Source organism: Mastomys coucha, unplaced genomic scaffold, assembly GCF_008632895.1.
Source record: "Mastomys coucha isolate ucsf_1 unplaced genomic scaffold, UCSF_Mcou_1 pScaffold15, whole genome shotgun sequence".
In the NCBI taxonomy this organism is placed as follows: Eukaryota; Metazoa; Chordata; class Mammalia; order Rodentia; family Muridae; genus Mastomys; species Mastomys coucha.
Genome location: NW_022196897.1, coordinates 1,414,701 through 1,436,964, shown reverse-complemented (window position 1 = coordinate 1,436,964; position 22,264 = coordinate 1,414,701). Strand labels below are relative to the sequence as shown.

The window sequence follows — 22,264 nt, the reverse complement described above, 5'->3', positions numbered from 1 at the left end:
CAAGGATGGAGACTATTGCAGTCTTTGAAACACAGGAACTCCAATGATTATCTTTCTAAAAGGTCATGGGGAATTCATATCACTTCACAGATCTCTGGTCTCATAATATGGAGCTAAATGAATGCAATTTATCTTTCCCCTTTGTTTAATGATAATCAATAAGATGTTAGGAAGACATGATTTGTACTGTTCTGTACTACTATTAAGTATTCAGTTCTAAGTCACTTACATTTTCTAAGTCTTTTAAATTTCCAAGCTGCAAAATGGGGCCATAAGAAGAACTAACTTCCAAACTGTACTTGTATTTAAAGGTGCTCATACTGTGATTTGGCTGTTACTGCCAAAGTTCCCATTACTACTTGCTTCTAGCATGGTCAATCACACTACCTTAAAGGTCTTATCATTTGACATCGTAGACCTTAGGAATACAGAACTGGATCCAGAATCCTCAGCTCTTTGCCCACAACCATCATTAAATCATAAACAGTCCCCACTTATAAATTTTAAGATATATGGTGTGTTTTAGTCTTCAGTGTATCATCCTAATGAAATTAACATTTAAGCACACTTTTTTGTACTAATTTTGTGTACTTGTGGGTATGCATATGGAGGTCAGAAGACAACTCATTAGAACCGCTTCTCTCCCGCCATCATGTGAGTGGATCCCAGGGTTCAAACTCAGGTCATCAGGCTTGTCTGTAGATTTTGTTATACGCCAAGCCATTTCACCAGCCCCCACCTAACACATTTGATTATGCTTTGTTTTGCTATTTCCCAAAGACTTGCAAATGAGGGAACAAAAAGTATAGTGCCACAAATGGAAATAAAAGCATATACTATACATTCCCAATTTTTCCTCATGCAAAGCTCAACTTGTTGCAATGCATCTTGGCCCTGCAATCAGGGTGAGCTTTAGGTAGTAAGTAGTGACTGATAGTTCCATCAGGTGATCATGAGCCATTTAATCACTTCCGGGTCATGAACAGGATGTAATCTGAGTACCTGAAGGGCCCTTCAGCTTTCCCTTGCATTGGACGTCAGAGACAGCACATGGCAGTTGTTTGGAAACTGAACTGAAGGATGACATAAAGCCAAGGCAGAAAAAACTGATCAAGGCAAGAGCAAAATACTAAGACACCCAGAGGAGGTTCCAGTCATGAAGGGAAAAGAAGCAAATGGACAGCATGCTGATCCACTAGGCTGGGAGCTAGAGGAGAGATGTAAAATGTTTTGTCATAGGATTCGTGCTATTTAGTAGCTATTTGTTACACACCAACACTATACCAAAAACTCTCTTAATCCTTTTTACTCATTTAGTCCTCCAAGATAGTATGTGATAAAGACTAATATTAGTCCCATTTCACAGAGTAGATGGCTGAGTAATGATTAGGAAGTACAAGCTAGGGAGGGACTTGTCCCCCAAAGATGAAACATTACCTCGATTATTCTGGTCCCACATAGAAGCTATTAAAGATGTTTTGCTAAATAAGATTATCTTTCCATCTAAAAGAAATCTGCCATCAATATTTCAATAGCTCATATAATTTGTTAGTAATGAATATTTACATCAACATATCATGTACAACGGGGTTAAAGATTCTTATTGCATTTTCTGGAATAGCCATTCTGTAAGACTCTGAATGTAGAGCCTCTCCTCCCAGAACTGTTAATGTCACTCAGAAGGGATGTCAGTCTCACTGGAACGATTTTCTTCCTAGTGCCACTTGACATATGATGAAGGGAGCAAGTATTAACCTGGTGATGGTTGACATTTAGTCAAATTTCATGATATTGAAATGTCAAACATGAAAACTCCTAATCCCTTAGCTCAGTTCCCGCTTCTGGCTAGGGCTCAGGCTATGGAAAGAGCTGACTCATCGCATGATGTATCCTGTATCCAACACACTCTGGGATGTGGGACAAGTACAAAGTCTTGGAGCACCTCGCCCTTCCCCTTCTCTCACAGTGCCAGAGAAAGGCACCTGGGAGCTGAGTGTGGAGAGTTGGCTATGCCCTGTGACTGCACCCCTGCCTTTCACTCCCTGAGCCCAGAATAAAGAAAACCTGGCATGACAGCAGCCACAGGGGACCTAGCAGCAGCCACACTTGACCTCCCCTCCTCTAAAGAGCTTCTTACTGCTGAGCTTACATTAGTTTTATAATCCACATCATGTGTGAGAAGGCAGCTTCTTAGGGCTTTTTCTCAGCCTAAACCTCTATTCTCAGAAACTATAAGTTGACACATTTATACATCTGGCCTTTCCTGGCTATTATATGCACTTTTTTTTTCTTTTTATACACTAAAGTTACATTTTTGGCTTATAAAATATGTGCACTAGAGTCTTGTGATTATATGTCATCCCTAATCCTTTCCAGTGTGGAAATGTTTACCAGTTAACCAGATCTCCTGCAGCTTCTTGAGAACTCTATTAGTTGGAACTCATGAACATGGTTGCTATTTTTAATTTTGTGGATTCAGCATTAAAAATCTTATTTTACTAGTGTCACCTGAAGGAAAAAAGAAGTTGAGAGTTTTTTCTTGTGTGTATACTGCTCTGGCATTTCCTGCTTAAGTAGCAGGTTGGAAAACCACTCCTAAGCCTAGTCTTTCTTGGCAGCAGACTTAAGAATTACTTATGCTATATGAATATATTAGACATATATCCAGTGGTGAAACAATTGCTAGCTCTGCTTTGGGAGCTAAGTAGAAATAAAGGGCCATACATATTGGTAGTTTTATGGCAGTAGAGCTTTAAATAAGCATGAACAGAGTTTCTCATATTTTCTTTCCTGAAGTGTTTCCATATACCTTTGCAAATTAAGAATTGAAATGCAACACGTTGTCTTCATATTGCAAATATTGAAAGCACTCTCAAGTAGAATTGATATTTCAAATGAAATTTAAATACTGTCTCATTGATAGTATGAGGCTTTGGAATTTTACCAAATTCCAAATTCTGGGATTATAAGCACATGACTGTGGCTGCCTGCAGCCACACATGAGCGGGTCCTCTGGAATGGGAGTCAGAGCCTGAAAAAATTAAGGGAACTGGAATGCGGGAAGGGGTTTAAAAAATGAGACCGAGGCATGGCGTGCTTTCAGTCCTGCATCATTATTGAACTCTCTTTGTTAGAAGCAGGTACGCAGAGAGAAAACCCCTCCCACAGTCCATCAGCAACCCATGGCCCAATCTACAGCTTCATCTTCAGTCTCTGGAGGAGGGACTTCTGGCATAACAGGAACTTAGAGAGAGGTGTGGCTATTGGCAGGAGGTTGGAGAGAGGCATGGCTATTTGCAGGAGCTTAGAGAAAGGTGTGGCTATTTGTGGCAAGGCAAGGTCTGACAGAACCAGCTTTCGGCTGGAGGAGGGGCACACATGACAATAAACCATAAGAGAAGCAATGTTATACAGAACTTGATGAGTGAAGATTCATGCTCACTAGCTGTGTGATCTTACATGAGTTACTAGCTTATCTTGGATAGGGCATGATTTTATAACAAGCACATTAGTCTTACTTTATTTAAAAACAATCACATGTTGGTGCAGACTAATGAGAGACTTATAGTGGTGCTTATAAAACACACACACACGACACACATACATCTGGTATGCTATTGGTACATAACTTTAATTCAACTATAAGACTTGCCTGGGAAGATGGGAAGAGAATCTCAAGAAGGCATTATCTACATTAGGTTGGCCTATGGACATGTTTGGGGGATTTGTTTTAATTCATTGACATAGGAACCAGTCCACTATGGGCAGCACCGTTCCTTAGGTAAAATGCTCTGAACTATATAAGAGTAATCAAACTGAGCACAAGCAAGGAAGGGGTTTTGCATGCATTCATTTCTCTCTACTCTTTCTTTGAGTATGCCGTGATTGAATGTGTATTTGAAGTTCCTGCCGTGACTTTTCCATAATGATGTACTGTAAGATAAAATTATAAACTGAAAAATGCCCCTTTCTTCCCTAAAATGCTCATCAGGGTATTTTATCACAGCAGCAGAAATTAAACTAGAACATTTTTATCTTTTTAAGTGTGGACTTGGAGAAGTTCAAATTTCTTTTATTTATGCCAGGCAGTGGTGGCACATGCCTTTAATCCCAGCATTTGGGAGGCAGAGGCAGGTAGATTTCTGAGTTTGGGGCCAGCCTGGTCTATCTACAGAGTTTTCAGGACAGCCAGGACTACACAGAAAAACCCTATCTCAAAAAAAAAAAAAAAAAAAAAAAAAAAAAAAAAAAAAATAAAAGCCAACAAACAAACAAAAATTCTATTATTAAGGAAGTTAGAATATACTTATTAGAGTCTAGTATTTTACCAGAGTTTAAGAAATTAAACAAATTAAGAGATATGTTTGTGATAGTTTATATGTTGTTTTGGCTATTATTTGTCTAAAAGAAGCAACCATGCTGGACTGGAAACCATTTTATTTATGTTGAAATTCTCATTGCACATACACAATTTATTTTTATCATAATCATTCCTCAGAATCCCTCCCACTTGTTCTGAATCCCTCTTCATACTTTCATGCCCTTTATTTGTTTGCTTCCTTGCTTAATAACTGCATAAAATGACAAGATATCTATTCAGTGGTATGGTGAAGGGGGGAAAGAGAGTGAGCAGCTAGAGGCAGCTGGAAGAGTCCAGAGCAAAGAGAGAAAGAAGCAGAGTGAGCGTAGCTGGCAGAGTAGACCTGGCCAGGGCTATCTGTAAAAGAGGCGTGAGAAGCCTGGGTAGAGAATAGGGAAAACGGAGTGGGAGAAGCAAGAGCAGACCATAGAGAACACATGAAGGATAGCAGGGCTATAAAGACAAGGGGTAGCTGGGGCATAGGGGTTTGGAGAGAAGCCCAAGGGCCGGAAGGGGTTTAGAAGGAGGGGGAGGGGAGAAAGGAGTCCTCTAGCATGGACCTTGAAATGTGCAACAAGTACTTGTGATACTGAAGGAGTTTGGAAGCTAACAGCTTTGCTGTGATGACAGGCATCACAGGTCGCCATATCTCTCTTTGGCCAGAGGTAACAGAAATAACTCGTTTTGGTGGACAGGAATTCACTTCACAAGTTCCTGAAGAATCCTGGTTTTGACTAACCACCAGAAATCCTCCTATAGCCCAGGTTGAGCCCATTTTGGATATTTGGAATGCCTTTGAAGTTTGGGGAACTGAAGGTCATTTTGGACCTGAGAATGACCGCCTGAGTATAGTGCTGTTTATACATCAGAGAGCTGTACACTGGAGCATGAACTAGGCCCATGGCAATGAAGAAAACTGCCTTAGCCTTTTCTGTCATTCACAGGGTACCAAGAGCTACTAACCTAGGGGGTGGAGCCTCTTGAGTCTCTCCCTTATCCACGTTGCGATATTGACTAGCTTGATCTTGTGCAGGTCTTATGCAGGCAACTACATCTGTGTGGGTTTATGGATGCAAAGACCCAATCATGTCCAGGAGATACTGTTTTACAGCAATTCTCCTTATTTGATGACTCTACAATCATATCTGTTCCCTTCTTCCTGGATATTCTCTGAGCTTGTAGAGAAAGGTGTCATCCAGATGTCCTGTTCATGGCTGAACACTCTGCAGAGAATAAGTGACTGGTCAAAGTGATCAGTACTGAAAATCATATTTTGAATTGGCTAGAAGAATATAATTCAATTTTCAGTCAATGTTGGTTGAATAAAAATCACTTTTAAAGTTTCACTTATTGAATGTTTAGATTTAAAATATGAATATTAAATGATAAGAAGGGGAGGGATAAAGGAGCACTGTCCTAGAACCACATTGACTTTGTATTTGCTACTCTAAAATCTTGGTCCCTTTTTCTGAGACTTTAAATCCTATTGCCATCTTATTCATACGCTTGCACAAATCAACACAGAGTGCCCTCCCAACCCTGCTTATGTGAGAGAATTCTGATTATATCAAGCACTAAATTTTCCAAGTTACTTGTGAATACTTTCCTTACTTTAGATCATTGAATAGTCTGTTCCCCGCCCCCCAAATTTTTAACAAAGTATAGATGGCAAGTGGTTTCGAATGAGACAGTCATTATTAATTTAATTTAACTTATTTCAGATACTTTATTATATCAGTATATCTACTATGCTTAACTTATATCTTCTATTGGACAAAATAAGAGTTTCAAGTCTAGTTTTCTGACTCAATGTGACTCATTCCCTTCTAGGAGTTATATAACATATGTATTACTTAGGTTGTGAGTTTGTTGATATACATATAGTTAGAGAAAGGCTGAATCCATTTTCTGTCAGAGTATGTACTTAGAAAGTGGTAGCAAGTATTGCCATACAAACCCAAGGGGCTCATTTATCACTGGTTCACACATAAGTGTTCAGAAACTCATGTTAGCTCAGAGTACCAGACTGATGAGAACATTTGAGTTTCACAGAGGGATGTGGGGATTTGAGCATATTTGATAAAAACTTCACTCCACTGGCACAGAATATAGGTTGGAGCACTTACAGCATAGTCCTGGACAGGGATGGAATTTAATAGATGTCTGAATGAGGTATATTTTTTCCTAAACCAAGTTCACCTCACTTACATTATTAGAAGAATTCTGTTATTACCCATGATCCTCTGAGGGGCAAAGGGTTACAAGAATGTTGTGTTTCTAACAATGAATGGTTACTCTTTATCTTTCACCTATTTCACTCCTGTGTTTAACTTTGCCTCAAACACATTTTCTTTTGTTTTTTGGTTTTTTGTTGTTGTTGTTGTTATTGGGTTTTTTGTTTGTTTGTTTTATTTTTTTGGGACAGGGTTTCTCTGTATAGCCCTTGCTGTCCTGGAACTCACTCTGTAGACCAGGCTGGCCTTGAACTCAGAAATCCACCTGCCTCTGCCTCCCAAGTGCTGGGATTAAAGGTATGTGCCACCTCTACCCAACTCAGACATTTTCAGTACACACTGTGGGCATGTGCTGATGATCATGAGAGAAAGGAGGGTTATGTGAGGGTCAGAGCTTAGAGAGGTGATAGTGGTGTTAGCAATAAACCTCACACTGAAATCCTTATAGTGTCTCTAGAAATGACCAAATACTCAGACATATTCCTGGAACTCTTCAGCAAGATAATGAAATAAAGCCAATTGTTCTAGATACAGCCAATGTGGTCTTTTACTAGTTCATAGATATGCAGATAGCCCACAGAATATGAGTCTTGTACATGTAAACTTGCAGTATTACGACAGTTTTCTATCTACCATCTTTGTAGACATATGATGGCTCAAGTTCCGCAAACACCCGTGTTGCCAGTGTGTGTGGAAGACAGCAGCCACCTAACTCCATCACCTCTTCAGGAGACAGCCTCTTTGTGAGATTCCAGTCTGGATCTTCCGGCCAGAGCAGGGGCTTTCGAGCTCAATTCAGGCAAGGCAAGTATTCTGTGGGTTACTGGAAACCTCCGTAGTGGTATAGTGGCATCAGACTTCAGAAACTGATGACAGCTTCCAACTTAACATGCAAATGTTCAGAAAGGGAGACTTGTAAGTATTCTAACTCTTCTACATTTTACTTATCTTCATCTACCTTAAGTGATGATGTCTTAGGATATGCATATCTCTTAAGTGCTGTGTTTTTAGAATAAGGTTTAATAGTATACATTAATGGTATACAAGTGATACATAAGACAGAATTAGCCAAGTTCATTTGCCCTAGCACCTAAGGAGACACACAAATTTGAGAGAGTCAGAAATGATTTTCCTTGTTGCTGAATCCCATAGTTTTCTATTGTTTTTGTCCTTAAGTCACCGCCATTTCTCAATTTCCTCTCCTAAGCATTTTCTCCCATTGCCATTCACCAGAATTTTCTCAGAGATTAACCTTTATCAAAGCATTAGACAGGGAAGGAACACAGAGATTCGAGAGACTGCTGACTGGTTTGAATGGGGCCATAGATAGGGATGTGGTTTTTATTTGGATGACTCTGATCATCTACTTCAAATAAGTTTTTAATTAAAATAATTGTACATATATTTACTTGTGTATGTGTTGGTCCACATGTAGAGGTCAGAGGACAACTTATGGGACTTAGAACTGGACTCAGTTCTCTCACCATCTGGATCTCAGGGATTGAACATATTTGGCAGGCTTGGTGGCAAGTGCCTTTACCTACTGAGGTATCTCACTGGCCTCACCGCTAATAATGTTTGCCTGGTAGTCATCATATCTCTGTCTATATCCATATTAGGAGACTTATAGGTATCACATTAGTGAGTGATCCTAGATGGACACAATTTCTGAGTCAATCCTCCCAAAGCTACACTAGATGTGCTCCATCATTCTTGGTGATTTTGAAGACAAAGCAGTACTTAGCATTCTTTTTTCTTTTTTTCTTTTTTTTTTTAATTCTTAATATTTCCTTAAGTGGTGCTCCAGAGTAAAACTTCCCTCTAGGCCTGTCTGAACTTCAGTAACAGCCTCCTCAAACTCACCTACCCTTGCTCCATCTTTCTCCCAAGTAGCTTGTAAGAGATGCACTCTGATCAGATTGCGGGTCCTCATGGCTGTCCTTACTCTGTGTGGCTTAGAAGTGGAAAGGCAAGCCCTTCCAACTGTTAACTACAGTTCCCAAACCAGTCCTGACTGCTTTACAATGCTGCTTCCAATTCTACTTAAGCTTCACATGTGTTAGTCAAATCTGTATAAATATGGCCCTCCTCCTCACCCATGGCTTTGCTCAGCTTATACATTCCCTTCAGCACTCTTCTCACCCTCCACAGCCTGGCTCAGTCCTGCCTCCTCCAGAGACCAGGACCCAACCATACAACACACCTTCCTCTCCTTGGTTCCCACAGAGCATTGAGTTTCTCAGGTTAACTTGCAATCATCTTTATACATGGAGTGTTTTCTAGAGAGAAAATACTAATTTATGAATAAATTATTCCCTCTTATAATTTATGAGCAAACAGAGTAAGTGAACCAAAGCCAAAGTATTAGTTGAATGATTCAGATAATTCACAGCCATTTAATGTGTTGTTTTATGCTGTGTGTCTCCACTTTTTGTAATTGAAAGACATTATAAATGTGAACTGTTTTCTCATTATCTTATGGCTTATGTGCGGCTTCCTTAGCATGTGCTAAGGAAATAAGAAGACTGTATTTGCATTTTCCCATACCTAATGACTTTTTGGTCTAGTTGATAGGAACCAAAAGTATATGACATGTGTGTCTGTGCTTCCTAGTGTGCGGAGCCCACATCATTACCGACTCTTCAGATAGTTTCTCCTCGCCACTGTTCCCTGCCAAATATCTGAGCAACCAAAACTGTACCTGGATAATTGAAGCTCGACCTCCATGTAAGTAACAGAGAGATAAAAAGAGGGGCGTCTGGGGCAAGTGGTTCTTTTGGCAGGTAAGCTGTGAGCTCCATTTAACCTCTTCTGTGGTAACAACTGACAATTGGTCTTTTGTTTTGCAAGCCCTGGCTCCTGAGATGCATGAAAACAGCCATTTTCTGATCTAGTAAGAAAGTATTTTTAAACTGATTCATATTAATTTAAGAAAATTTTTTAAGGCTGGATGTGGTAATCCTAGCACTCTGAAGCCTAAAGCAGAAGGATTTTGAGTTTGAGACAAGCCTGGGCTCAACAGTAAGATCAGGGCTAGCCTGAGTAACATATCGAGACTTTGTCTCTGACAAAATAAATAAATAAATAAATAAACCAAGGGCTGGGGAGAGTTCGGTGGACTGAGTACCTACCTATCACCATTGAAGCCTTCGGTTTGATCCCCAGAACTAAGTGAATCAAAAGTGGTATCCCATGTTTGTCACTCCAACACACACTAAAGTAAGAGAACCAGATGTCATCCCCTATTCATAGCCAGTTGGAGGCTACTCTGGGTTCAATGAGATGCTTTGTTCAACAACAAACAAATAAACAAACAAAAAGACAAAGGACTGAGGATGCAGTTGCTACAACACACTTACCTGCCTACATTGCACAAAACCATAGGAGGGTTCTGAGCACAGTAGATGGTGAATGAATATGTGAATGATAAGGATAGAGACTGGAGAAATACCTTACGGTTGGAGGATACAGAGTCGCAAGTTATTGATCATTAAAAGGGAAACTAAGTGTAAAACCTGATCTCTCCTGCAATGTATATACTTATGAAATCAGTGCAGGCTAGAAGCCTTCAATAAATGCTTGCTTTTCTTTGGGGGATCTTAGAATTTTAATTTGTGACATGGTAATAGTCCATTCACATTTTCCAGGCAGAGGATATGAGTTGGCCCTTACAGGCATGGCAGAATGGCTCCAAGCAGACTATTCCAGGCCCCATTATGAATCCTGTTTCATCTGAACCCGGCCCTCCTTTCAGGTTTCTGGGAAGAAGCTGTGATTTAAGACACAATATAGGAAAGCCATTAAGTTCTTCTCTCTGTTCTTTAATTAATGACCTTGTGAAAACAGGAGTCACTTAGGCTAATCAGGTCCCTGCACAAAATAATTCTCAAAGGAGCTGGCTTTAAATATTATCTAACACATTCACAAAATGATAGCATTTTATGGCCATGCATGGAATGTGGGAGCTGATAGGTGATGTAATTCTTAGCCTTTGCACATGGAGGGAGTGGAGATCCAGCAAAGCCAAGATAAAGAAACCCCCTGCATTGAGCTCTGCAGTTTGGTGCCTCCTGATTATTTTCTAATGAGCTGCAAAAACATCTAGATGAGAGATTCACTGCTACAAGGACAACAACAGGAAAAGCTCTCTTTCTGAAGATTAGAAATGCTGTAAGGACAACAAAAGGAAAATATGATCTGGGCACTGACTGTTCTTTACATGATTCAAAGCTTGTTTGATGGATGATTCAGAAGCCCTAGGGCACTGCTTCTGACCCCTAAATAAACTCAAGTGTGCTAGGAGCCATGTCCAGAGGGAAAAGGACGCCTTAGTACAAGAACGCATGTAAGGAATCAGAACCTAAGAAAACTAATCTGTTTAGGAAAATACTTCTGAGAGGAACACAGCAATGGCTAACAAACAATACAAAATAGAGCAAAACATAGTAAAATGAAACAAAGCAAGCCTAAAATTATGTTTTCCAATAAGACATCTCCAGAAGTCCCTGAAATAAACCTACCCAAGAGTCCTGATTTACCATGCCTGGCATCGTGGATTCTACAGGCATTTTCAAAAGTGTGGATTCTGTTACTCTTCAAAGGAAGGCCTTTATCACCAAGCTGTGCTCTTTGCTCTGTTTACTCACCCCACCCCTGTTCAAAGCTGCCAAATTCCTTGCTTCCTTGCTGGAAAAGCCTCATCTGAGAGTACCAGGGACAAAATCTCCCTGTTCTGCTTGCCAGTGTTTTATTAAATAACCAACACTCTCTCTCTTTTTTTCTACAGTCAATCATATTGCTCTCTCCTTTACTTACTTTCAACTTGAATACAGCTTCAATTGCACACGGGACTTTGTAGAAATTTTGGATGGCAGTGACTATGATGCACCTGTCCAAGGTACTGGAGATTTGGTCATTTCATCTGTAGTCTTGTCACGTAGTGTGTGTGTGTGTGTGTGTGTGTGTGTGTGTGTGTGTGTGTGTTCACGTGCATGGAAATGCACACAGACGTTCATAGTGTTGACACTCAAGGCTACAATGTTTTCAATAAGGATGAAGAGCCTTAAGCCACATAAGAATAACCAGAGGGCAGGAAAGCAGGATAATGTGGGGCTCATGAAATTCAACTTACTTATGTCCAACATATAGCTTGTTTATTTTAATTTATTTCTAAAATACAAGTTGCAGATTCTAAATGACAATCTGAGGCAGTGGCAGGTGTGTAACCACACCAGGCAAAATTCTTTCAGAAGCTTTAGGACAGTTCTTTAAAATATCTCTTATATTTCACTGGACGTGATTCTTCTGAATTCAGTGAGAGGAAAGGTTTTTAAAATTAATTAATCAACTTAATTAAAAGTCCACCAGTTGGTGTGCTAGACATCATGGTAAAGTGTGTGATGTAGCTTTTAAAATGGTTCAGACAAAATAACCTCACGTGCTTTAAGCTTTCTTCATGAGAGTTGGCCATGGAGAAGTCTCCCTGGCAGAGGGCAAGCTCCATCAGAGGAGACTTCAGTGCTTATCCCTGTGCCCAGAATGGAGCCTGAGAGAACGGTGAGCAAGGAACAAGCCTCAGGCACACCTCTCATTGTAATGTTTGAGACATTAATTCATTCACATTGAACGAGGATGTGTTCCATAATGTACACTCCAACCCAGTTACCTCCTGTGGTAACTCGGTCTTTACATCCTTATGACATGGGTTTACTTATTTCTAGTATGTCCTCCTCTTTACATGGGGCACCTGAGTCACAGAGCACCCAAGTTACTTGTCTCAGGTTATGTTGCTAGTAAATGACAAGCCAGGCATTGAACCTATGCAACCTGGCCCATCATCTGGAGCCTGGTCACATCAACTTTCCTCTGACCTCCTATTGTCTTCCTCTATCGGGGTTATAAATCATCCCGACTATGCTTGTATTTGAGGTTTATCTTTAGTGGTCAGGCATTGTCTCAAACACAATGCTGATGTAAGTGGTTCTCATTGTGATTTCTTGCATATGCCTGGTGAAGCTATGAGTTGTCCCTGCCATCCCATCACTCACCTCCATGGGTTCTCTTCACCCTTTAGGCCGTTACTGTGGTACCTCCCTGCCCCATTCCATCGTATCATTTGGCAAAGCCCTGACAGTGAGGTTTGTCTCTGATTCTGCAATCAGTTTTGAAGGTTTCCATGCCATCTATTCTGCATCAACATCAGGTAAGTAAGAGGTATAAGCGTTAACAGATGACCTCAGGGTTAGCAGACATGTGGTAGAAGTCTCTGGCTTGTTATTTGGGACTCTTTTCATTTAATGTTGGGAGTTAATTCCTGAAATTTCCCCTGTACCTTCTTTATAATTCAATGTCTACATTCTGACAACCATGAGGTCTAGAAGTGAGGAGAATCATCTGGAAACCTGGCCATCTCTTAGCTAGCCCTTATTGTCTGGGAGACGTGTTCTCTATTGTCACAGCAATGTATTTGCTAAGGTGCTCCATGATTGCCAGTTTGATAGAAGCTCTTATGGATGTACAGCCTCATGGTTATTCTCCTGTGTTCTACACTTGATGGTAGTCAGGTAGGTCTGGCTGCACAGGTCCACTGTGCAATGAGACATCTAAGCAAGAAAGAAAAGAAATGCCATCCAGCACTGCAGTTTTTCACCAGGAGGGGCAATTACAGCTAAAGTGTAGAAAGGTGAAAATGGTGTGTTTCACTGCCTTCCCCCAGCCCCTGAGGGGAAAGCTGGAAAGTTTCTTTTTTCATGGCATCCAGGGAAAACTAATTTCTCTTCCAGGCCAGGGTTGAAGATCATCCTGTCCAAGATTAAAATCAAGTCTTTTATTACCTAAAGTTCTAGTTCACATGGAGAAAGGCTTTTAGAAAGGGGTCCCCTCTGGCCCATCATGCTGTGGAGTTCTTGGGTTTCTGTCTTCAGAATCTTCTCTTGTTAGTGTATGCAACACAGTGGCTTCTTAATGAGGAATGGAAGTGCTTTGTCCTTCTTTGTAGACACTGGCTTTGATGTCCTTCCACTTGTGTCTTGTGGCGTCTTTCATTTGGTCTTTGCCCTGAAACCCCCTTTGTTTCTTTCGCCTTTTAGCTTGTGGTGGAACCTTCTACATGGCCGATGGCATCTTCAATAGTCCTGGCTACCCAGCAGACTACCATCCTAATGCAGAATGTGTCTGGAACATTGCCAGTTCTCCTGGCAACCATCTGCAGCTATCCTTTCTGTAAGTCCTTGTCAGGGGTGGGCTGTCTTGGTGTGGGTACATCTGCAGGGCGGAAGCACTGTTACTGACAGAATGGTTGGCCAGCAGCCTGTGTCCAAGCTATCAGCAGAGAGAACACATGGGAGCCTTATGAAGGCTTTCCTCAATTTCTTCTGTTCCATTTGTAGTTTCAGTTGTATAAAGCATTAAGAATCTCTCAACAGGAGCCAGGCAGTGGTGGCGCACAACTTTAATCCCAGCACTTGGGAGGCAGAGGCACCTGGATTTCTGAATTCGAGGCCAGCCTGGTCTGGTCTACAGAGTGAGTTCCAGGACAGCCAGGGCTATACAGAGAAATCCTGTCTCAAAAGCCCAAAAATAAAAAAAATAAAATAAAATAAAAGTGAAGTCTGTCACTTCAAAAAAGAATATTTAAAAGGATCTCTCAACAGTATTCTTTCTTTCAACTGAGAGAGGAGACAGACAGACAAACATACAGACAGACAGACAGACAGAGCACCTGGCTCCGTATGACCTTCTTTACCCACACACTATATTTCTACTCTAACTCACCCTTCCTTTCCTATCAGAGAAATGATCTTGGATAGGTTTCTTTATTTAGTTTTTTTTAAAATTAGCCCTTGATTGAAAACCAGTTTCAATTTTCTTATTGAATCTTGACACTTTTGGAACATGGACTATGGATTGGAAGTGGAATGGGAGATCTTGTATGTTCCAAGAAGGCTTAGGTTAGACTAAACAGCCATAATAGTATTTCCCAGAAGTAGATGTTATGAGGAGATGTTATGTGATATGGGATTGTCTCATTCCTCAGTAGAGAGGTTCCAGTGAGCAACCATTCCTTCAGTCTCAGCACTCAGATGCAGAGGCAGGCAGATCTCTCTGAATCCAAGGCTGACCTGGTCTATTGAATATGCTCCAGGACAGCCAGGACTACATAGAGAGACCCTGTCTCAAAATGAATAAATAAATAAAAAGAGACAGACAGATGGATAGATAGCAAGCAAAGAAATATTTACTGAAGACATGTTAGCACTTAAGTTACCATTTTGAGTTCAAAATCACATGCCATACTGTATTACTTTATTGGGGTCGGATTGAAATCATTAATTCTTTGTTGCTATTGTTTTTCACATGCCCTCAGTGTGTAGCCCGCAATGACCTAAAACTTGTGATCTTTACCTACCCATTCAGAGATAGAAGGCATACACAGCAATGATCCTCCTGCCTTTCCTTGCCATGCAGGGACTACAGACATGCATGGCAATGCCTGACTATTAAGTGCCTCCATGTTGAGAAAACATTCTTTGCTGGCTCTTCCCTGGAGACATGCCCATCTGTTCAATAAGAACTGATTAAAAATGAGACAAACTCAAACATTTCGAGTTGCTTTCTTGAATCCATGAACCAGCCCACACCTCCTTGGGGTGCAAGTGGCATAAGTAAAGACAGTCTTCCTGTACCTGAAAGACAACACCAGTTTAAACTGCCATGTGGGAATGTTTGGGATTTGTTTTCACTGAAATCATGACATTTCTTCTGTAATAAGAAATTGTACAACTGTGCATCTAATAATCTCTCCGTGTTGTGTGTTTCTATTGAACATATATTTAGCAGCACCCTGAGCACATAGAGGATGCATGCATCTTCCCTGGGGGTGCTTTACAGACAGTGATGAGAAAGGTGCTCTCCTCTTTTAGTGGTGAAGTTCAAGGTCCCCCATGTAACTTGCCGAGTACTTCAACCTCTTTTCTTGCTCTTTTTCTTCCTACCTCTACCACATTTATGTTGTCCACCTCTCTGGTGTTCAGTGGTTCCAGGAACTAGGGTAGGTCCTGGGAATATTTAGTACACTCATGCTCTCTGTTCTTTGTAGCAGTGAGTTTGAGCTGATACCACTGTGTGTTCCTGGCAGGCCGAGCACACCCACCCAGGAACACTTTGGATTCTCTAATAGAAGACACACACACACACACACACACACACACACACCAGTTACTTTTACAATGCCTTGCTATGTCAAAGGCTGGGTACTCCTGCTACCCCAGACCCAAATGGGGAAGTGGCCAGTGGCCCTCACCCTAATTCTCACATGACTGGTTGGCTTTCTCTCCTGCAGCTCCTGTGTCCCATCCTTCTTTTCCAACTCATGGCATTCATGGAAATCTCCCTTTTCTCTCCCTTGTACCCGTCCCCTCACCCCCCACTGTCCTAGCCCAAGCAACTCTAAAGGTCCTGCCCCCGTCTTCCTTTGTCCAGCCATTGGCCGCTGGCATCTTTATTGATAGATTAAAAAAACCAATTGGGGACAAGGACCTTTGGTGTTTGGAGATGCAGATTCCTGACTAAATCAAAGCATGCAAACCAATCTCCTACAGTTCTTGAAAAATTTATTGCTAAATCAACTTTAACAAGCCATTGAATTGAAACCTCAAAAGACTCATTTCATCCTGAGAGGGACAACAATAAACTTGAAGGGCCCCTGTTAGGATTAAACATACTAAACTTTAAAATACATAGCCCAAGGCCATGATAAAGCAGTGTTCAGTGAAGGCTGTTTCATTCTTTGTTATGACTGAAGAATCCTCTGTGGTGTTTTAGAAACCACATTTCATGGCCCACACTAGGCTAGAGCATAGGTGCTTATCTTGGTTTTCAACTTGACACACCAGAACAACAGAAAGTTAGCCTGTGGGCTTGTCTGTAGGGTATTGCCTTGATTCCTAACTGCTGTGGGCAGGCCCAGCCCAGTGTGATTCTGAACTGTGGAAGAATGGCAGGTGAAGGAATGTTAGCCTGGGCCTAAGGCTGTAGGCAGTGCTCCTTCTTGCTCTCTGCTTCCGTTCCTTCCTCCAGATTCCAGCCTAGAGCCCCTACCAGATCTGTTCATATGAGGGACTGTAAACCTAGAAACCAAATAAACTCTTTCCTTCTCAAATTAGTCTTGATAATGGTGTCTATCACAGCAACAGAAAGCAAACAAGGACAGAAAGGGGTGTCCACTTCACCAGCGGACAGACATCAAGTCCTAATTTAGTAGGTGGAAAACTCCTGGTGACTCAGTTGGTCCCTTGCTCACCTGTATGCTGTTTCTTTGGCCTTTGCGCTCCTTGCTTGAGCCTTTTTTGTTAAAGTGGCTTTTGGAGAATGCAAGTTGCTTTTGCTGTGTGTGTTAATGCTAATAAGAAAGGCTTCCTGGCAAGGCCCATGTGTTATTTCTGCCCTGATCTAAACTACAACCAGATGTGTACTAGAACTCTTCCCTGGGGTGTGTGAGAGGCATATGAACCACATCAAGTTCTCAAACATAGGGTTTAGATTATGGATGCTGTGGTGAAACTGAGCAGGGAGAAAAAAATGGATAAATTATAGTTGAATTTGCAATGAAAAGGAGAGAGGAGAAATAAAACTTATATAAAACAGATATTCAAAGGGATGAAAGAAACTACTTCATGCTACCAGGGGGCTTTGAGAAAATGGCTGGTTCTAGTAGCAGGACAGAAATGGGATGAGAAACAGAAAGGGTATTATTTTTGTTACACATTATATTTTTACTGACAGATCTTTGCCAAAGGGTAGATTTGCTTATAAAACAAAGACTTCTAAGAATAAAGCTTTCATAAGAACTTTTGTTTGGCTTTTATAAGTTTCACCACTGTAATTCTTGGTGGGAAGCCGTCCCAGCTGTATACTCCTGGAAAACAGTCCGATAGTTAGGAGAGACCTTCCCTGTGTAATCTCCCAGATCATTGGTCAGAATTTTAAGGAACACTCAGATCACCTGAGTTTTGTTAAATTTCATACCCTGATTTAGTTGCCATTTAGGGCTAGATTCTCCCTCCAATCCTCTGAATATACAATTACCTATTATTTTTATTGAAAATATATTTTCATATAATATATCCTGATTGTGGTTTCCCTGCCTCCAGTTCCTTCCAAGTCATCCCCACTTCCTCACCCAACCAAATCTACACTTTTCCCTCTCATTAGAATATAATCATCTAAAATAATAATTATTATAAAAGAAAATTATATAAAAAAACCAACCAAGCAAGAATAGCACAAAATCAAAGAGAAAAGCAAAGAAAGAAGAAGAAGCATGAGAAAAACAGAGTCTGAGACACAGTCACACACTGAGAAAACCCATAAAATCAAAATTAAAAACTATAATATACAAGGGAAAAATCTGGAAGGGAAAAGGAAAAACTGCCCAGGAAAGCATGTGGGGTCCAGATTCTTTATTTCAAATGAGCTTCCATGTGGTGCTGGGTTTCTGGGTCATACTGCATGCTTCAGTAGAATGCTTTCAGAATGAATCCCTGGATTCACCTTCTGAGATGAGAGAAGATTCACTTCTCTCTTTTCTCAAAAGCAGAATAAAATAACTTCGATATGTCTCCCACTGGGGGTTTATTTCACTAAGTGTAATAAAAATTGATCCTGAATTATACTGTTTATCTTAGAGGTAGTACTATTTTGCACTTGCTTATTTCAAAGTTCCAAGATAGTATCTTTTGTACTAAGAGTTTATATTTCTTATATTTGAGCACATATATGAAAAATGTAAATTAATTTCAGCACATAAAGAGATTGAGTTTATTTTCTTTAATCCAGAAGGATATCCAATTATTGTAGCAGGATCAGGATAATCTTATATTTGTTCCATATTTGCTTTGTAACTGTTTGTTTGTTTCCAAATTAGATCCTTCCAGTTGGAGAACTCTCTAAACTGTAACAAAGATTTTGTGGAAATCCGAGAAGGAAATGCCACGGGCCACTTGGTGGGACGATACTGTGGAAACTCCCTTCCTGGCAATTATTCATCAATTGAGGGATATAATCTGTGGGTCAGATTTGTCTCTGATGGCTCAGGCACTGGCATGGGCTTCCAGGCAAGATTCAAAAAGAGTAAGATGGTTTATTTCCATAATATCTTCCAGAATATATCCTACAAACTAGGAATAATGATAAAAGTTTTAGTAATGTATTAACTAAGAAGAATCCTATACTCTACCTTATTTACCAAGATTGTAAAATAATATACCCCAAAAAATTAATTATTTATGGATAGCTCACTGAAAAGTGTATTCAATGCTTTGAGCGTTCTTTTTAGGCTCCAGTTTCCATTCACTATTAATATTTATGGTATTGTACACACTGGACTTTTAATATACTTCAGGAAGTTCTATCAAACATGTTTATTTGGTCTTTTAAATACAATCTTCAAACTTAGACCTTTAGAATTATTTTAGGATTGGCTTAATCATTCAGATAAAACCTGGGCTATTCTTCCAAATACAGATAAGATATTATTTTTATTCTTTAACAGGTTTTTCCATCATTGGCAATACTCACTGTTGATTATCATATAGAATTAAAAAAATTTTCTTTTATAAACAAAGAAAATTTAATAATCATAATTAAGATGTGAGATGGCACCCTACTCCCCAAGTACCCTGGTGTCTGGGAGATCCTTTTCACATGGGAAGTTGCCCCATCTTTTCATACCTTGCAGCCTTCTAAAGAGATGGAATTCCATTCAAGAGTCATCCTTGAGCTGATACTCCAGGAAGACAAAGGCAAGGCAGTATTTCTTTCAGTGGTCAGAAAAGAAGTGGCAGCCAATTAAAAGCCCCTCCTTTCCAACAGTCTTGCCCTTGTCTTTGTTCTCAGTTTTGTTTTGTTTTGTTTTGTTTTGTTTTGTTTTCCTAGTATTTGGCAATGATAATATTGTGGGAACTCATGGGAAAATCGCATCTCCACTCTGGCCTGAAAATTACCCCCGTAACTCCAACTACAGATGGATAGTAAATGTGAATGCATCTCATATTATCCACGGTAGAATCTTAGAGATGGACATAGAATTGACAACGAACTGCTATTATGACAATTTAAAGGTAACTTTCTCTTATGAGGGAGATATTTATATATTTTGATGGATACAATTGGCAAAAATAAGTTGAAATTCATACCTATTCAAGTAAATAACAGACATAGGTGAGGGTCCTACCACCTCATTACTGTTGTCTCACCATCATCTTTACAAAAGTAATCCTTGTATTGAATTTGTTCTTTTCTATTTTTTATCAAATTAGTTTTAAGCATTATAATAACTGTGCTCTTGACTCTTTCTGAGTATGCCTACTTGCCCTAGTTATGTCTTCTATCCTGTTCTCCGTTTCTTCTTTTATTTGCTTGTCTTGCTTTGCTACTTTTGTTGAAGCAACATCTAGTAGAATCAATTTAAGTTTATCCCCATCTAGCTTTCAAATAGGTGAAACTCAGAGTATGGTTATTTTATTTGGCTTTGACAATTATTGGGGGCTAACCCTTACCTAATCTATTCTTCTTAGCTGCTGGCCTGAATACCCTCCCAGCAGTGAACCCCAAATACTTGTTGTTTCTCCTGGCCGTGTGCTCATTGTCCATCTCCCCTCATGGTGGTTTCCTCACCTTCTTTCATTCTTCCTCCTTCCTCTCTGGTCTCTCCTCATTCCAACAAGTCACTCAAACCCCACCTCCCTCTAATCCCTCTAGTAATTGGCTATAGCCAGTTTTATGTAACCAATAGTATTAAATTAAGGAACAAGGTTTGCACAATTAAAACTTGTAAATGTGAGAACTCATTCATAGGACTAGACTTTGGGGTACAAAATTTAGCATTACAATATATGGCAAGAGACCAAACCTCAACAGCAACCTGGACATTTTATTATGAGAAGTCTTTACTATAGATAGAAGCCCCAGTGTTAGGGTAAAGAAAGAGGAAGGAGGCATAGTGCATACTCAGAGTCAACAGACTTAACAGGAGAGAAAGTCATTTGTTTGTTCTAATGTTTCAGCCTTAAAACCTGAGTGATATAAAAATAAGAAAATGTGAATAGAAGAAATTATGATGGCCTTTGCCTCCATACATTGGCTACTCTTGTGAATTCCAGAAAACACTATCATATTCCCTAAAGCCATAATCCAGTCACTCTTCTAGGCAGCTCGCTGCTCAAAGCAGAACCCAGAGACTGATGGCGTGATGCCCAATAGGTGTGGAAATACTTGTAACATAATTTGAAAGAAATAAGCTTAATAGAGGATTTTATGGTTGTTGTAATGAAATTGCTTACAGTTATTTGAAAACTATCATAAAATCTATCTCTAAATAGGTATGATAGTATTTTAAGGCAGATGGAAGAGATTTACTAAGTATTTTGAGTGTACAGAGCCTTGCCAACTGTGGTCCATTCCCTGTTATTTGCTTTTTTTTCTCTCTTAGAGCACAAAATTCTTTACAATCGTTTGTACTTCCCCACCCACAGATTTGACTATAAATCGCCAACTAAGCTATAGCCTACACTCATGTTTATTAGGATAATTCCGCAACAAAGCTATATGAAACACCTTAAAATAGTTATAATACTATGTTTAAATGTGAATTTTTGTTTTAAACAAAAAGAATTTTCCTGATATTCTTTCTACTTTGGTAAAATCATAAAATACAAACCATTCTTTAAATTTCGCTTTTCATGAAGAATGTGTGGTTGCCTAATGGTGATGCTTTATTGTGCTTTTTGTTACATGCAGATTTATGATGGGTTTGACATTCATTCCCGAGTGATTGGCACTTACTGTGGTACCCAGAGAGAAGCCTTTAGCTCCAGTGGAAACTCTCTGACATTCCAGTTTTCTTCTGACTCTTCCAAGTCAGGAAAGGGATTCCTTCTGGAGTGGTTTGCAGTGGATGTTTCTAATGAAACCCTTCCCACCATTGCTCCAGGTGTGTTTGGCAATGTTTTGGGGTCTTCCTAGGATTAATGTATGTTGCATTGTGCTGTGTGCGTTTGTGTGTTTACAGGCCAGAAGAGAGATTGAGTTTCCTGGAGATTGAGGTGGCTGTGAGCTGCATGACCTGGGTATTAAGAATACAACTTGGGTCTCTTGGGAGAGCAGGAAATGCTTTTAACTGTGTATTATTCTCAGTCCCAGAGTGCAGGCCCTCTGAAGCACTTCCAGCACAAGTACTTAAAGATGTTGCTTTTCATTCCTCAGGAGCTTGTGGAGGATACATGGTGACAGGAGACACTCCTGTCTTTTTCTTCTCCCCGGGTTGGCCCGGGTACTATGATAGTCATGCTGACTGTACATGGATCATTTATGCTCCTGATTCTACTGTGGAACTCAATATTCTCTCCATGGACATGGAACCTCACGTATCGTGTACCTATGACAAGCTGATCATAAAAGATGGTAAGAAACACTGTAGAAATCACTTGGTAAGCTCTGAAATCACTGTTAGGTTTTTATACTAGCTCCATACATTTTGTATTGAATTTCATAGATACTGTAACCAATAAAGCCATCAAATAGAAGAAATAGCTACAATGTTTAGAGAATGTGAAGGGAATATTATATTACCTATCACGAAATGTCAGGGATAGCACATTCTGCAGAGAAAAGA

The 22,264-nt window shown here is 40.0% G+C and overlaps 1 protein-coding gene across 2 annotated transcripts in view; it reads left to right on the top strand.

The window, feature by feature from the left end:
• The window catches only part of Cubn (cubilin), a 219,199-nt gene that overhangs the window by 120,089 nt on the left and 76,846 nt on the right, over positions 1–22,264 (top strand). For both annotated transcript variants that reach the window (XM_031369044.1, XM_031369045.1), the window contains exons 32-40: positions 7,239–7,398; positions 9,208–9,321; positions 11,381–11,491; positions 12,668–12,796; positions 13,683–13,815; positions 18,518–18,723; positions 19,528–19,712; positions 21,391–21,583; positions 21,856–22,053. In XM_031369044.1, the coding sequence (XP_031224904.1) occupies positions 7,239–7,398; positions 9,208–9,321; positions 11,381–11,491; positions 12,668–12,796; positions 13,683–13,815; positions 18,518–18,723; positions 19,528–19,712; positions 21,391–21,583; positions 21,856–22,053 (1,429 nt within the window). The remainder of the gene's footprint in view (positions 1–7,238; positions 7,399–9,207; positions 9,322–11,380; positions 11,492–12,667; positions 12,797–13,682; positions 13,816–18,517; positions 18,724–19,527; positions 19,713–21,390; positions 21,584–21,855; positions 22,054–22,264) is intronic.